The sequence below is a fragment of the Electrophorus electricus genome, chromosome 18 (assembly GCF_013358815.1).
Source record: "Electrophorus electricus isolate fEleEle1 chromosome 18, fEleEle1.pri, whole genome shotgun sequence".
In the NCBI taxonomy this organism is placed as follows: Eukaryota; Metazoa; Chordata; class Actinopteri; order Gymnotiformes; family Gymnotidae; genus Electrophorus; species Electrophorus electricus.
Genome location: NC_049552.1, coordinates 8492659 through 8510698, shown reverse-complemented (window position 1 = coordinate 8510698; position 18040 = coordinate 8492659). Strand labels below are relative to the sequence as shown.

The 18040-nt window shown below is 35.8% G+C and overlaps 1 protein-coding gene across 4 annotated transcripts; it reads left to right on the top strand.

Annotated features, from left to right (window-relative positions):
• Window positions 1-767: 767 nt before the first annotated feature.
• stac3 (SH3 and cysteine rich domain 3) lies at window positions 768-9097 on the top strand. Of its 4 annotated transcripts, none has more exons than XM_027009827.2 (13): window positions 768-970; window positions 1405-1478; window positions 1666-1744; window positions 2980-3136; window positions 3673-3770; window positions 3915-3975; window positions 4217-4314; window positions 5257-5323; window positions 5748-5794; window positions 5988-6079; window positions 6267-6318; window positions 6484-6621; window positions 7460-9097. In XM_027009827.2, exons 2-13 carry the CDS (start codon window positions 1462-1464, stop codon window positions 7556-7558), a joined length of 1005 nt encoding a protein of 334 aa, XP_026865628.1. In that variant the 5' UTR covers window positions 768-970; window positions 1405-1461; the 3' UTR covers window positions 7559-9097. The 4 variants fall into 4 exon arrangements, with proteins under 4 accessions (XP_026865628.1, XP_026865627.1, XP_026865626.1 ...); XM_027009826.2 differs by having other exon boundaries at window positions 1380-1478; XM_027009825.2 differs by having other exon boundaries at window positions 1349-1478.
• The last annotated feature ends 8943 nt before the right edge of the window (window positions 9098-18040 follow it).

Below are 18040 nucleotides of genomic sequence, written 5' to 3'. Positions count from 1 at the left end.
TCGCATCCGGCCCCAACACTAGAGCCGAATAGCCAATGATTCTGCAGCTCTACAACAATGACAAAGCAAATAGTTAAACGTTTTAAACATTTCTTTAAAAATTAGAATTTCTAGTTCATTACATTTTAAATTTAGAACATACACAAAGCCAAGTTGTAACGTTTTGCACTTCAGGGATGATGCATGCGTTGATGTTGTATTAAAGACTGTGTAATTACTCTCTGAGGTTATGCCCCCTTGAATAATGTCTTCTCGGAATTCGTTGGAGGTCATATAGGGAAGTATTGATCACAAAGACCAGCATGTCAGCATCACACCATACTCAAGGAGAGAATAAAATGCATGAAAATGTGAAGTAAAATTCCTTGAATCTCCCTTTACGCATATGTGCCCCTCATCAATTAATTTCACCCAGGATTTGTTTCCACATCTTTGAATTCAATTTAAACTAAATTAAATTAATCACCAAATGTGTGATTGTAATATAATTTGCTCTAGGGACAAACTAGGACACAGATTTGTGTCATATGACAGATTTTTCATAGATTGTAAGAGACTGGTAATGAGAATGAAGCTTGTGTGCAAATTTGTGTTTGCCAGTTTCAGGCATGGCTGAAAAGTGTAGAAAGCTCTGCGAGCATGATAGAGAGATAGAGAAAGAGAGCGAGAAAGAGAGAGAGTGAGCAAGGGTCTTATTACCCTTCGTCATCCAACATGTGAGACATCCAGCTGTCTCAACTTCTCAGCTTGTCAGACACTCACACACACAGTTGCAAACATTATACCCATTTTAGTGATCAGGTGAACAACTGTGGTTTACACTGCACATATATCCAATTAGGACATTGACTGTTTCATCTGGAGTTTAAGGAAAAACTACATTTGTGGTTATTTTCTTGTTAACTTACTTGTGGGCTAAACTTTTAATCACAATTTGCAAAGTGGATTTTAATACCCGCACAAACAGCAGGTATGTCTGGCCTAGATCACTTCAATATTCATTTATGTGTACATGAGCATTGTAATTAAAAGTTAGCCAAAATATCATACCAGAACCTTTGCTGAAAGTTTAAATAATGTTTGACAATTATTTTTCTTGTTTGTACTTAGCAAGCATGTATACTTGATATGTGACTCCTTTTGTGTGTTCCAAGTCTGCCTGGCAGGAGACCCAAATTTAGCTTGGCTGAGGCAGGGTTCTCTGTCCACAAATAGACAGCCCAAATGCTTCTTTGTCTATCTGAAACACACATTTTATAGGAGAAAAACAGTTTATGGTATGACTTGACAAAATTGTGTTGTTACTTAATTTTTTCTTATTAACATGCTTTATTTGGGATAAATAAAGCATGTTAAATCTATCTCTCCCTAACAAATAGAAAATCAAACCACTTTTGCTCTTAGTACTACTGCAATAGAGAGTGATCACTACAAAATCCCAGGCAGCTAAAAGAGTGTACCATGGCTCAGTATGACCAGTAAGTATTTCTAATGGTCTGCCTGCATATCATCATATCGACATATCAATATATATATATAATTTCAATTAATGAGTTTAATTTTGTATCAATTTGCATTCATCTATAGATTTTCTTTCTATTTTCTTGTTTCCTAATTTCAAGTCTTCTTAATCAGTGAATAGATGACTGTGTGTGTGCCTTTCAGACTTGAGGATAAGGACTCATTGGATATTCATGATAATCCACCAGTACCTGACAATGTGGTGAAAGAGAATGACAACACTGTATGTATTGCTTACAAATGCCACCATAGGAAGTACTCTCTTTTTAACTCACAGGATTTTCCAAATCTTTAAACTGAGGGAAAAAAAGAACTAGAAAATCAGGAAACTAATTATAATAAAATGTTGTAAGCACAAATATAACTGCAAAAGCATTCCAATGGAGTATAAAATGGAATTAGCAAAGAATTAACAGTCATTTATTAGAACTTATTTTGAGGCCATCAATAATGTTAGAATACTGATTCTGAATAATTTACAGAATTGTAAACAGAATTGGTGTCTGTGACACCTTGTAAAAAAAGATTAAAAAAAAAACAAAATGGAAAAAATAACTTTTGCCTTTAACCCATAAAAGAGAAAAAAAACGATTTTAGTTTTTCAACAGAATCAAAATATAAAGCCTGTAGCCAAGGTAATACTGAAGTGGCTTGAAATGAAAAAATAAATAAATAAAAAATTAAGTGGCTTTGGTTTAAATCCTTCACATAAGACCTCAAATTGGCTGACATCACTGTTCACCAATTACCTGACACAAATCTCGCAAGGAGCTGTGAGCTAATGATACTCCATCATCAAATTACTGGCACTAATATTCACTAACAGAGAAAGTATGACCCAAAAGATGAAAACATAAAAAAAGTAAGTATTTTATTACCATAGATAGTAAGTAGTTCATTATTGTTTTGCATTGGTTCAGGGTTTAATTTATTTCTTTATTCATCTTTATAGATAAACATAAAATAAACAAGTGAATACAAATAAATGTGGAAATGTAGTGTTGAATGAGGCAAAGCAGGACACAAGTGCAGAGATGAGTGACAATTTAACTGAGAGCAACTCAATAATCAGGCACATTACAGCTGACCACTGTTGCAGTACCAGGTGTCAAGGAACATAACAAGAAAACATGAGCATCAAAGCGGATCAGATTACAATGGACTTGCAATAAACAACAGCAACAAACATAACAATACATGGGAACAGCCACAATAACAAACAAAACAGATACAAGAATACAGGGTATAAATACACAGGTGAATCATGGGAAAAAAACAGCTGAAACTAATGAAGGGAGGGGGTTCTCAGGACAAGAACAGAGGAAAAAGCCAAGAGAAAAACAAAAGCACACAGAAGCACATGGTGCCACCAGAGGGGGACTCCATGAAACGTAAATTATAGATTTAATCTTAACTGTATGGAACATTTCAGGCTGTTTTACTCTCTTTCTCTTTCAGGTATATTTTGTATATGATGAAGATGTAGAGGAAGAGGAGGCTCCCCCTCCCCCCACTCCTGAGCCTGTAGTCATGGTGAATGACAGACCACATAAGTTTAAGGACCACTATTGCAAAAAACCCAAGTTCTGTGACGTCTGTGCTCGAATGATTGTCCGTGAGTCTGATGGAATGGCACACAAACCAAAGCCAAAAAGCTGCATGGATATCCCTCATGGCTCATGTATCCAGAAAAAAATGTAAAATGCTGTGTCATGATGTGGGAAACTCCTAGCCACAAATCACAAAAGACATATTAGCTTACAGCATTTTGACATCAGTACAGTCCCTTCAGAATTATTCAAAATGGTTCACCTTGTTCCAGCCTGACATTCTGTTGTACCTTCTGCTGAACAGAAATGTATTGGTTTTACCAAATGTGTAAAAGCTACCTAGGAAGTTTGAGGTTTATGGTATATTTCTGCCTTGGTTCAATGATCTTTAATGTGTAATGTGAACAGGAATGTGGAAATGCTAAAGTGAACAGGAAATCTAAAAGTCTAAAGTCTGAACACCATTACATTAGATTTCCTTAGGAGGAACCCATGGACACCTAAAAAAAACAGTACACTTTACTATGACAGTTAAATGTGGCTAACTTATTTCAGCTCCACATTTTGGGTTTTCTAACTACTCTATCTCTCCTGTTTTCAGTCAATAACAAATTTGCTCTTCGTTGCAAAAACTGCAAGACCAACATCCATCACGCATGCCAGTCATATGTGGAGTTCCAGAGATGCTTTGGCAAAATAGTGAGATTTCTTTACCATATCATTCATCAGTCTATCAAAAGTACATCTCCGTGCTTGAAGGCATAATATAATGGTCATACTATAGAAGCTAAGGTTAGATTGTAAGTACTGTAAGTCAACTCATTATATCTTTTCCTCTCTCAGCCTCCAGGGTTCAGACGGGCATACAGCTCCCCGTTGTATGATCAGGAGATAAATAATCCTGGTGAGTAGTCTACTATAAAAAGACATGCTGTGACCTCCATCAGAGTCAGATTTTTTTGTGTGTGGTTCTATTGTATCCAGGCATAAAATCTGAAAATGATGTAAATTATGCGCAAAGAACAAAAAATGCTAATATTCTGTCATCTTTAATTCTCCCAACTGTGCAGTCATACTCTCCATACTGCATTTATGCACACAAAGGCCTGCCTAATGAGAGTCTGTGTTTGTGTGTGTGTTTGTAGGCCAGCAAAATCGCAATGACCCAGTGTTTGATACTCTGCGAGTTGGAGTAATCATGGCCAATAAGGAGAGGAAGAAGAGATCAGATGATAAAAAGAATGTATGTTAATTCCTGTATCTTGTTAATAGTCCAAGGGTATTTGGCACTTTGGTACATTCAACAACTCTGAGGTATGCCATCATTTGGTCATTTGCTGAAAATAGCAAATAGGGGAAATAGCAACCTAGTATAAACTTAAAACATATTAGAGGCCATAACTTTTCATTTCAAACACCGGAGTTTGATCCTTATAAGGGTTGCAGAAAAAAGCATCAAAGAAAAATGAACTCCTAGTTCCCTCTCCCTACTCACTACCAAGTGTCAAATCAGTGTTGTAGGTATCTGATATTATAGAGCTGTGGCATTCAAATTAAAAGGGTGTAGACATACAACACATATGATCCTTAGCTTAAGTCTCTAAAGTAAGCAAGAGAGGACTTTCGAAATTACGTAGACTCTTGTCTACTCATAGTAAGTTCTTACTCATAGTAAGGCTAAAGTCTAGAGATGACATAGTACATGAGTAAAATGCTGATTAACATTTGCTCAAGTGATTCATATTTAAGACAATCTTGCATAATAATGCAACCTGTGATTGCAATACCATTAAAAGGTAAATAACTGCCTATGTAAATGTTACATAATGTCTAATCGGTGTTTCATAATATCCAATCAGTTTGTCTTTTGTGGAAAAAATGCAGTTTGCATTGGTATACCTGCTAGTTTACCACTGCTGGTTTCACTGGTAATGTCTTTCTTTTGACTAATGACAAGGTTCATCTTGTCAAGCTTAATATTTTGGCAGTTTCTCTTGTCTTAGCTCATCTGAACACACTGGTACTTCTTTTCTTGTGTTATCAGGTACAGTCAAAATACTGCAACATCATAAAGCAATGGGAATAGGAAATTGCATTTAATGTACAATTCATTTTATTCTTCAGTATATGTTCTCCTTCAATGGTATTATAAATGGAAATTATGACAACTAGTATTGTTTTTAAGATAATGATGATGATGATGGAGGAAGATGAAGCCCAGCAGCCCAAAGAGGGTGAAGAAGCAGCTGAAGGTAAGCACGTGCACATAATTATTATTTAACCAAAAATGATGACTTCCATCATATGCAATGTGGGTCTTTAAAGTTGCTGTGACTGATTTTGAAGTTCTTGCTAACTTTTGGCAAACATAGAAACCAAACGATTGCCTCCACCTGCAATTCTACATTCTCCAAACGTTTCTGCAATGACCCCTCCCATGCACAACTAGTGCTTAAGCTACCCTTCTTTGTGCTGTATACTGATTGGCAGGGAAGATCATCTTTTTGTAAAGAGATGTCCTGATTGATTAGTTCATATTTCTGGCTGCTCTTTGGAGAGCCTCGAGCCTCGAGTGGTCACAGAGCCTTTTTACTCAGAGCATCTCTTGTAGTATTAATTATCAGGATGTAAATGTACTTTAGATTAGAAGAGATTAGTATTTTGTTAATGTTACAGGAAAGCAGGATGGAGATAAGAAAGACAAGGCGGCAGCCGATGACAAGGTAATTAGCCCCTGCAAGGTTAATTTCCATCAATTCAACAGTTCATTTGCTAATCAACAAGATATTTACTAACTGGAGTAGCTTTCTTAGTCTTGCCTAGTGCCATAAACATTGTAATAATTGCATTATGATTATATGTCATCAGTAATGCCAGGACTACAAAGAGCATACATTTGTTTGCTAAATGTTTCAGAATAAGAAGCAGCAGCAGACCTTTAGCCAGTCTCATTACTACATGGCTCTGTACCGCTTCAAAGCAATTGAAAAGGATGACTTGGACTTCCAGTGAGTGTTTCCTTGCAAATTCATCTGGTCATTTTAAGGCTTTGTGTGACTTTTATATACTTCAAACATACTTATGTTCTCTATTTAACCGGTTTTGATCATAGATATGTTACTGCTGGCTGGTGTATAAATTTACCAATACAAGTACATTAAGCTTATTGGAGCTAAAACTGTATGTGTGTTTTAGCCCTGGTGATCGTATAACAGTTATTGATGATTCTAATGAAGAATGGTGGAGGGTGAGTTTTGTTTCCTTATATCATAAACTATCAGGTTATATTCCTGCCTGCCCTAATCTGTGTTTGAGTGGGTGTGTGTTCTTTGCTGCTTTATTTAAAAACAGAGTAAAATGTGACAGTGGTCGTGTGTGTGTGTTTGTGTGTGTGTGTGTGTGTACACTGCAGGGTAAGCTTGGGGAAAAGACAGGATACCTGCCAATGACCTACATTATCAGAGTGCGTGCAGGAGAGAGAGTGTATAAGGTGACACGCTCCTTCGTGGGTAACAGAGAAATGGGCCAGATCACACTAAAGAAAGACCAGGTATGTGTGTGTGTGTGTGTGTGTGTGTGTGTGTGTGTGTGTGTGTGTGTGTGTGTGTGTGTGTGTGTGTGTTTATTATTTATGGAGAGCAACATATGGAGTTTTCAAACAGTAAATTATCATTTTTCAAACAAAAGCAAGAAGATCAAGTGATGAACAATCATTTAAAGGGAAAAGTCTGATAGCAACAGAATAAAAAAAAATGTAAAAAAATGTTAAAAAAAATCTAAACAGGTTAATGTATTGAATTAGAGACATACATGTGCAAAAAATAACTATATATATATATATATATATATATATATATATATATATATATATATATATATATATATATAATCAAAATAAATAAAATAAAATGAAACAAAACCCGCATCTTTGGCTCCCCCCACTGGCCAAACCTGCCTTTAGCAATATACAGTATGATCTAAAGTAGCCATTGCCTCCGTCTGATTTAAAAAATTAGCAGAATTAAGATGAAAACTAGAAATGTTTTTGAAAAAAAACGTAAATGAGCACATATATTTAAATTATCACATATATTTAAAATATTTTACTATGTGTGTAGCTGAATGACCACTACTAAGCACTTGACTAAGACTAAACCTCACACTAAATTAAGTACATTTTAATTTTAATGATCATAATAACATATTTCTGCATTAGTCATTAGCTGATGACATTAGCTGATGAAACATTAGGTGCATTAGAGCAGGGAGTAGTGTACGTAAAACATGCGTAATATGAGATTTAACCCAGGAACTAAGAATCATTGCTGTACAGAACATAGAGCTAAAGAAAGTAGAATGTAACAGTTTCTTCTTTATGCCTTGTGCAGATAGTGGTGAAGAAAGGTGAGGAGGTGAATGGCTATCTGAAGGTCAGCACAGGTCGTAAACTGGGTTTCTTCCCTGCGGACCTGCTCCAGGAAATCTAAACTACATGACTGCACAGCTCCTCAAGCCATTGTTCTCACTATTAAATAAAGAAGTAATATCTTGCTTGGTTTGCCAAATACATAACCTTGTAATAGAAGAGCAATAAGTTGCAGATCGCAACCAGCAAGCATGTTGTAGAATGTATGGTGGCTGTCAGGTGCCAAGATACTTCCAAAAACACATCGTCTACGACTGCATCGAGTACCTATAATAAGTGAAGTGGTTTGATTACTTTAGATAAATATGTAGAAATTATGTTTAGCAATTTAGTCTGTAAATCTATAAGTTATAGCTTCCATGTATAGCGAATATTATTGTTAGCCTAATTGTACTTGTTATTTTTGTTTGCTTTTGTGAATTCCACATGTTGTGCTCTCCTGTTTCACTTTTGTCTATACCTAATTTGGTTTATTTGTTTCACTTTGCTGTAGACTGTAGTTGACCAATCAATGTAACACCACCATTTTGTTTGTTTGTTGGAATAATAATTTTTGTTCTCAGACTTCTCACAACAAAAACATATGAGAAAATCCATCTGCAGCAACGACTGATTCTTCTTTTTTCTGTCTTCCAATCTGTGCTATAGTGCTACCAAATTCAAGTTGCTGTTTCAGTGTAAAAACATGAAAGGCACTCTTTAGAACCAGTGTTTGCTTTGTCCCTTCTGGGCTACTGTGGAAACATGGAGGTGCAACATGGCAGCCCTCTTGGTTGAGACCTGCTCTCCATGTAGAAGGGCTCATTCTAAGCTAACGAAAAATATTCGACATTACAGGTGACTATGTACTAATGAAAACATGTTTTTGTATACTATATTCTATTTCTGCTAATAGATCCTCCTAAATATTACACACTGCTCCTTTATATTAGAAGGTTTTTGAGAAATATGGCCTCATTGTTTGAAACTCTTCAGCAGCCAGTTGTCATTTGCAAGCCCTACAATTTGTCATTTAACAAGTCAGTTCATTAAATAACACACAATACCATAGGATTTATTATTTTTTGGGGGTATATGTTATTCACTGACTTAAATTTTTATTTTTTATTTTTTAACAATGCCCCATGATATACAAGCCTAAGTAAGGGACTGTATCATGCAAAACACCTATTAATAATTCAAATTAATGAGAGGATCTTTTGGTGATCTGTGTGTGCAGACTTGGAGTGAAATTCTCAAGTTAACTTCGAATTTCTGTTTTAATGAGCTATTGTTATATCTGATGTTTGCAATATACAGAGAAACTGTCATTAGTGATATACCTTTACATTTTAGTGCATGAAATTTTGACAGGATTTTTACAAGTAGCCTAAACATTAACCATTCATCTACAAACTGTCCACATTCTGTTTCTTTCCTGTTATATTTACTGGGCATATCTGGCACTTCATCTACTAAAGGTTTACTAATTGTTGAAAATGTTACAGAAAACCAAAACTTCATGGCAGCTTACCACTGAAATTTACAATTTCATGGTATTTCAAACTGACTTCTTATCTATAAATTATATTTGGTTCTAAATAAAACAACATTTTTTGTATTTCTGTCTGTAGGATCCATGTCTACAAGAGTATGTGTGTATATATTTTGTGGGGAAGGGCTGTGAATAAAAAAAATATATTATATATATTAAATATATAATATTTTTTCTTCCTAAGAGCCAACAATAAACCACATTAAAATCTCTGAATACTTTGTAGATGTTTACATTACATGTACATGTAAATTATTAGGTTTAAAAAATTAGCCATCTCTAGGTGTGAGCTTCACCCCCCCCACACACACACTTTATCTAATGTAGTAGCTATGCAATAGCATTATAAACAGCCACACTAGGGAAAAGCTTTTACTGAAGAATTGCAGTGTCATATACCATGTACAATCATCTTTTTAGTAATGCAGCGTCACCTAGTGCCTGCTCTGACTAAATATATCACATAAACTCAACATTCCCCATTAATGTAAGGAATGGCCTCTGTAGTGTCAAAAAGGTCCAGAAGACATTTAACCCTACTTCATAGCTGTTACATAAGTAGCAACAAAGCAAAACATATTCAAAAACGAAACCAAAGCATTAGTTGATATATCAATTTATAGTGCTGATTTTAAGGAAAGAGGATGTGAAATGAATATATTTCTCCACTAGAGGGAGATAATGTTATGTAGCTGCGATATACACACGGTTAAGAGTCTAGTGATTGGTGGAACATTGATTCAAAGCACACGTTTACTACATTTGTTAGCCAGACTGTCCACACAACATACACAGAAATAAACTGTGTCACGTACTTTGGGAGGTTTCTATTGACCTATGTATTAATGGAGTTGAATACGGACATGAATATTCACTTACATTTCATCTTATTTGTATATTGCTTTTTACAAGCACTTAGAGTAAAATGACAGAAATTCAGGTTCAGACCTGTAATGAGTACACTGACCATGAATGACAACGACAAAGCTTGTTCAAATATAGACAGTAAAACAGAGAGCACATTCACACACAGACACACAAAAGCATGCGCTAGCACTCACATGCACACACATTCAAACAGAGTCTCCCTGTGTTCCCAGAGAGGGAATTTAGTGCTGTCTTAGTGCTACTAAATGTCACACTGTTCCCACTGGAAGACACTTTTTCTCATTCCTCTTGAGACTAGATAATCCACATAAATCATCTGAGCCAAATTTGATTTGATTTCAAATCCCACTTCCATTCATTCAAATGCACAAAATCATAAGTATGTTTATTATTTTTACATAATCTTTTTTTTTTTTCTTAAACATGACTAGCACTGGGGTTCCACTCATTAAAACATCTCATAGACAGTATCACCATTTGAAAAAATATCAGAATCTTTGCTTTCAAAGGTTCCTTACTCCAACATTCTGGGACACCAGGGAGACAATGACACCATTACCACTCCACCTTGCTCCTTCCACAGTTTCTGCTGAAATGAGTTGAGAGTTATGTCAGTTTACCAAATCTTCTTACACCTTTTGTAAGGTATAGTTCATACAACATGCAGGTGTTAAAGCTTAAAGTTTATAACATTCTATTTTTCATTTATTTAAAAAAAGCATATTATTTTCTGTCAAATATATTTTGGACAAAATATAGATATCAACATGGGACCTGTACCACCAGTGGTGATATTGACTACCAGTGTCTATCTTATTCATGAGGTAAGTCTCCTGTGGTTCCAAACTTCAGAGGCCCTTACATGGGCAATGTGTGCATCCATTCACTGGCATCTACAGAATTGGGAACCTTCACATTTATAGATGTACTTAGATGAAAAACGGATTGCCTGGCAAGTCAAAAGATGGTAATATTGGCTCATCCCACTTTATCTTCTGCTTCACTGATTCAGTTGTTTGAAGCTTGAACTTCTTGTAACTAATAAAATGGCTTGCATCCGTTTCTCAGATCACACACTTAAGGTCAAAGTGAACAGCAGTCAGCATCTCTTAGGTTTTCTTGCATCTGATTCTGCGTATCACTTCAATTTCCTTGAGCTCAATAATTTTGTGACAAAAATGTCTAACAAAAAATATATATACAAACCATTATATGCAGAACCTCTATACTTCTCTACCAGAGGATTCTCTATAACAGCAGATGGGTGATGCTTCATTTGCTCTCCCTCTCAAAATGAACATAGAAGCAACCTTTTTTTCTAGTCCAGAATGCAATAGATTTTGCAGTTTGTCAGGAGAACCACAATAATGAGGGCCAATAAAACAGAGTAACCATCATCTTCCCAGTTTTGTACCCCAAGCCACATCCATGGACAAGCCATACCCTTGCATTTTAACTCTGTTTATCACGGCTATTTATAATGTAACTGAGCTTAACACTTGTTACAAATATACATTTTATATTTATGTATGTTCCTGCATCATACATCTTTAAATCTTTATAGAAATGTACTTTTATGCTGACATGGGAAGAAAACAAAAATTGCCCTGATTCTAATTCCAATTTAGAATATGATCTGTAGTCCACATGCCCCAAAAGCCTGCCACTCCTTTTCTTAGAAATGTAAACAATGTCAATAGAAATGGTATTCAGCTGTATTGTATTTCAAGAAGGAGGCTTGTGCTGTTGCCTCCAGCAATTTTCCTTTTCTTTCCCCCTTTAAGCCTGCTGCTCTGTAAGCTTTAGATCTCCTTCTCCATGTCTGCAAGTGACATCTTGCAGGGACAGTGATGAAGGAATCTAAATATTCCCTTTTTTAGCAGCACAAAACAGTAAGAGGTGAAAGCTTTTCAAGAGGGGCTTGTTTTTCAAAAATTAAGAAGGATAAAGGAAAAAAGTCAACATTATTTATAATTCCCAATGACACATTCAGAACTAAGCATTCAACACTTTATTGCTTCAGTACAGCAAACCACTAATGGTAAATGTTTGGAACAATCCAACTTTGATGCATATGACAACAAACTCATGTCGAGACTACAAATTTAGTATAAAAGGGTTACCAGTCCCTTCCACCATACTGGCATACTTATCGTGATAAATGCAGTGCAGGTTTCTCTAAGTGCTCTCTATTCTAAAAGCATTGCACTGAATCTACTAACTAGTGCTTGTGAAATGAATGAATAAGCACATTTGTACTTGGCTGTTTTGCAGAACCTTCATACCATAATACTTTTTTTTTTTTTTTTTTATAGTATCCCATGTGAATTTACATTTTGGTTACAACCATTCCAGAACTATTCATTAACTACAGTGAGTTGTAAGCAGCTCTTTAAAAAGGTTAAAGACAGCACTGAAATCATGAAGATTCAATCTACATAAGGGTTCCTTTTTCATGCTTGTTGAGGCAAAGCATGTGAAAAAAAAACCCACCTACCAGCTTATCCGCATAAGTCAACGCACAGAGCTGCTGCTATCAAATTTTTGTTGTGCAGAAATCAGAGCTGACTGATTGACTGTGAACCAAGACATGCATTTTTGAATATATGTTTTTAGCATATTGTAGCCATCACATTAATGATTACCTAATTGAATCCACCATTATAAACTAAATGTTTTGTAACAGAGGCTCCCTCAATGGAGCCCTTTGTCTTAGTGCTGCAATTAAAAAAAAGTGCTTAAACAGCATTAAAAATACATTTAGTACATAAACACTTGGTTCTAAAAAAAAGGTCTGTTTTTTATACTGGGTTAGTAAGGAACTGTTTCCTTTTTCTTGTTTTAGTTTTGTTGTGTATAAGTGTGTGAAGTTTAAGAGTGTAAGAGCTTAAAGGTATATGAGAATAAAATCTAGACAGGTTTAATTTCAAAGCCCACAAAATGCAAGCAGACAAACAGCCACTAAAATTACTAGATGTGGACAGCTCCAAAATAAAACTTTCAAACGAGCTGGCTTTCCAAAATACACTGAGGGCTGGACCAAATCTCTGAGACTACAGCGTAAACACTGAACGCTGCACATTTCCTGTGTGTCTTTGGACTCTTTCCTGTTTTTAGAGAGCAGAGAAAGAAAATGAGACAATAGAAAACCATTTTTAGCATGAACGTTTGTGTGTATGTGCATTCATAGCAACTCTTTTAACAGAGGTCTCCTTTCCACAAAGTCAAATTATAGCCACACTGGCTGAGATGAGACTCAAATTCTCAACGCAACACATCTGTTCCTCTCTCCACTCCTCCCTCTCACAGTTTCTCATGACCTGTGTGTTTACAGTGCAAATCCATAGAGATTTCATCCACAAGACTTAATGCTCTTTGAAGCAGTTTACTTTGAATTCCAGATAGACATGACAGAAATTGTGCTTTTCTGGTTGTATTTGTACTCCGGGCGACATAAACAGTGAATCAAAGGAAAGTCATACCTATATTGGCTGTTTATTTTACAGACCTGCTTGCATCTTCAAACAAACATAGACTGGATATAATCAACTAAGCTGTCTATCTAACTGGAAAATGAAACATCTCAAAAAACTACAGCTTGTGCGATTCATATGAAGTGCTGTACTGGAAAGAAGCCACTGAAACATTCAGTCAGGAATTCACTATGAAAATAAAACCCTTCTGGTGGGGAACTCTGACCTGCTTTTCCCATCCCCCTCCCAGACGTTTTTTCACTCTCTCCGTTAAGCATACTAATTCTTAATTAAAAACAGACTTGAATCTAAAGACTGCTGCATAATTACATCTAAACAGGAGAAAGACTCTTATGGCTGTACACCAGTAAAAATGTAACAACATTAAGAGGGTCTTAAGTTTCTTTTTTTCCTAACTTTTGTTTAATTAATCTAACCATTGTTTATTATTATTATTATTATTATTATTATTATTAATAATAATAATAATAATAAAAATAATAACACAAATGCATAGTAATAACTACAATAATAGTAACAAGAAGTTTTAATGGCCTTTCTTTTATATAAACATTAACAGACTAATTTCTTTAAGAATACAATTCTGTTAGTATAAAATCTCTCTGTTAGTCTAAAATGAAGAAGAGCATGTTTGATTCAGGCATGGACTGCCTATACCCACCCCCCAATCTGATCATTCAGCACTCTATGTCCTATCTGCTCCCTCTTTAGAATGTAGTTTAACTGGTAGCAGTTGATTAATCTCCAACTGCTTCTAACCAGCACTATTCCTTATCACCCCCTGACCTTCTCTCTCTCTCTCTCTCTCTCTCTCTCTCTCTCTCTCTCTCTCTCTCTCACACACTCACACACACACACACACACACACACACACCCTTCTTTCCCCTCCCTGCACCACTCCACACACACACACACACACACACAAACACACACCCTTCTTTCCCCTTCCTGCACTACTCAACACACACACCTCACCCCTACAAACCTTCCATTTACTGTCAATAAGCTACAGCTTCTTTGACTACAATTGACTCTGGTCTCGATTTGGGGTTTCTAGCAGAGCTCGTAGAGAGAACAAACTGTAGAGAAAGGGGTCTGCTGCACTTCGACTAAACAACAAACTAAAGATACAGTCTCTAAATGAAGACTGTTTGATGTCTGACAATGATACTGCACATATAAAGGGCATTAAAAAGCTTTAATGATGATCTGTGACGGAGGTCCCTCGTGCCTTGTGGGTAGGTCTCCTCAGTAGTGTGAGGACCTACAGCTGCCTCTTTGTCCTGCTGTTCATCAAATCAGCACTAACAAGGAGAAAATTCCATACATCCATCATCACGGAACACATGTGCTAGTCAGAGATCAAAGGCCCAAACAGATCTTATCTTTGTGCTTTCTTGGTGCAGGCTAGTCCATGTACATACACTTCTAAAAAAGGCACACATACTGGAAAGATCTGAACAGAGGGATAGGATGTATATATTAAGCACTCTTTATTGTTGGAAATAGACACATCCAAAATAGCTTTACATCACTAAATGAACAGACATAAGATATTTATGAAACAAATGTGCAATATACCCAACGGCCACCAGTGGCTTGTTCTAGACTAGGTATAGTAAGAATGAACAGAGAAAAGACAATATAATATCACTATTGTTGTCTTTAACGTTAGGATATAGGAATTTAAATTTTGGATTTAGACTAAATATGCTTTCGCTCCATGAGTTTGACTTGAGAGTCTATAGATGCACATTAGTGAGTCTGACTGGAGAATCAACCTCTAAATATTAATGAGTGCCTCATTTCTACAACTGCAATAAGAATACATAATAAATCTGTATTCTCTCAGGAAGTTAGTGTTAAATGCTGTATGGTGCGTGAATGCATAAAGCCAGGTCTTCTCCTAGCCAACCAGCAATATTTTCAGTTTATCAACAGATAATGAACAGTGTGTCTAAACAGTCTATTCACATGCCTGTGTTTATTAAAGCAGTCTATATAGCACACAGCAGACAGTAATTAAACATATCAAGCATGCAAAGGATATGCCATTAGTATCAATAACATCTGCACATTTTTTAAAATATAAAAATCATTCAGTATTATGTTTATCCAATCAACTAAACTAGACATTTTTGGAAAATAACCTGTTTGGAAATAACTTTGACATTTAATGGATATCTTAAAAACATTTAGAGTATAATCAATGAGTATAAAAATGAAGAAACATTAATTATTCTTGTTTTAGAACTTAAAACTATTATCTAATGATGATTTCTACTTTCTTGTTTTCTATTTTTAAAAAAGCACTCAGTTCATAATGTGTCTTTAATTCATTCATTATTTTGAAAAACAAATGTATTTATTTTTTTTGCCAAATATGTTCTTTGTTTTAGGACCTTCAAGCTTGTTCAAGAGCCATTTGTAATCACACTAATGACAGATGACTTTCAATTCTGCTACATCAATGAAATCAAACAAATCATAATCCACTGATTGGCGGAATTATTCTAACAAATGTCCATCCATTCATCCAGGACCAAAAATGAATTGTTTCACATTAGCTACAAAGATTTAGAAGTTTCATGTTTAAAAGTGAGTAAGGCACACATAGTGTACCAGCAATTTAATGTACCGGCATAGAGATTTAGAAGTCAGGCCCCTCCTTCTTCAGATTTTTGTAGTCTGTATTGACAGCCAGAAACTAAGGTTGAGAACAATATATAAACCTAGTGTCAAGTCAACTCAGAGCATCACTGATATTTAAAAAAAAAAGTGAGTTTAACATTTAAATAGTTAAACAAATAATTAAACCACTGGACAACAACATATCCAGCACAGAAACACCAGCATTTAATTTAGAACAAATTAAGTAGCACTAAATGGGGTACTAAGTGGGCTCAAATTAATTCTGTAAGTGTTCATTAAGGCCTAGTGATATTACAGTTTAATATTCAAAGCAATAGTTGTTGTTGTTTTTCTTCTGAACAAAGGATGGCTATTGTTTGATTAATATGACAGCATAGTTATTTGGCACGCATACCTTGTACTGATAGGTTGGGCTAAGCTGATTCCAGGGCTCAGGGTTGTTAGTCTTGTTCCAGCTAGAGCGGGGAAAGGAAACCATATACCACCAAAGCATGACAAATAAAAAGTTCAAACTCAAAACAAACAAAACAAGCTCTATGTATGAAGGCTAATGGACATAGAAATTTGACTGCTAGGCTATGTCGGTACTTATTTTCAACTTGTGTTTATTGATCTTACGTTTAATCACAGTAACATGTTGGAATGAAACATAGTGTGTTGTCCTTACGTAACATGCGGACCCATGGCAAGACGACAAAGATAAAGTGCGGCTCCTCCCATTCCAACACATATGAAGAAAAACTGTGGAATGAGCTGAAAAGACAGAGAGAGAGAGAGAGAGAGAGAGAGAGAGAGAGAGAGAGAGAGAGATTTATGGTACAAACAAGACTGCATTCATAGCAGTCGCTGTTGCAAAACTGTCTGCCCTAGTTTTGACTGACCAAATTAAGATGTTATACGAGATTATACGTAAGATAAGGTTAGGTTGTTCTATTTGAATTTCTCACTTTGCCATTGAGATACACTTGTTTTCACAAAGACCGTCAGTGACTATTACTGCTGCTCAGTCTGAAAAACAAAGTTTGGTTAAAGCGTTGCATTGCAAATGAGCAACGATAGGCGCTGTCCAAATGCTGAATGTATGAACGTTTAAAACCGGGTGTTTGTATGTCAGTTCAAAGCTGTTTATCATGATGGCTTATTAATGCACAAGTTCAAAATTAATCCCATAGTGAAGTGTGTCTTATATATACTATGATATATAAATGGCGATTACTATGAACCCTCCGTGGTCATGAGCGCGCCCGCGCGCGCGTGTGTGTGTGTGTGCTAGTGTGTTTACATGCATATGTTGTTTACTTTTGATGACTGGTTTCTGAACCATAGACCACATCCTATTTTTTGGCATTAAAATCATTTACCTGTCGTTACTTTAACTAAATCAAGACAAAATCATGTATTATTAAGCATATTTACCACATGTGCCGAAGGCTTGTTCGTTTATGTAGATAATATTTTGCACAATATTTTGTCACCTTTTCTATACCATAAACTGTTTAATTTTAAACAGAAGCTAAAGGTTACTTCTAAATAATTTTTAAAAATGCTTCAATGAAAGCTCCCCATGAAATAGTGAACTTACTCCAGGGTGTTTTCTTGCTTGTTCGCGAATTCTTTGGAGTATGTTTGCTTGAAGCATTTTAAGCTGTTCTTGAATTTCTTGAATAGATAACTGTTCGCTCCGCCGTTTACTTAAGAATGCTCAGCGAAAAGAGATCTGTCGCCAGAGAAAGAAACGGCAGGGAGGGATGGACTCACGGAGAGAGAGAGAGAGAGAGAGAGAGAGAGAGAGAGAGAGAGAGAGAGAGAGAGAGAGAGAGAGAGAGAGAGAGAGAGAGAGAGAGAGAGAGCGCTTATAGTGTAAAACTTGACGAGTCAGTTATAACCAAGTGAATTGTACTGAATCAATGCACTGCGATTATCTTAAAATTGCTGAATAACATGCCTATTAAATGTAAGTTACAAATATTAGCCT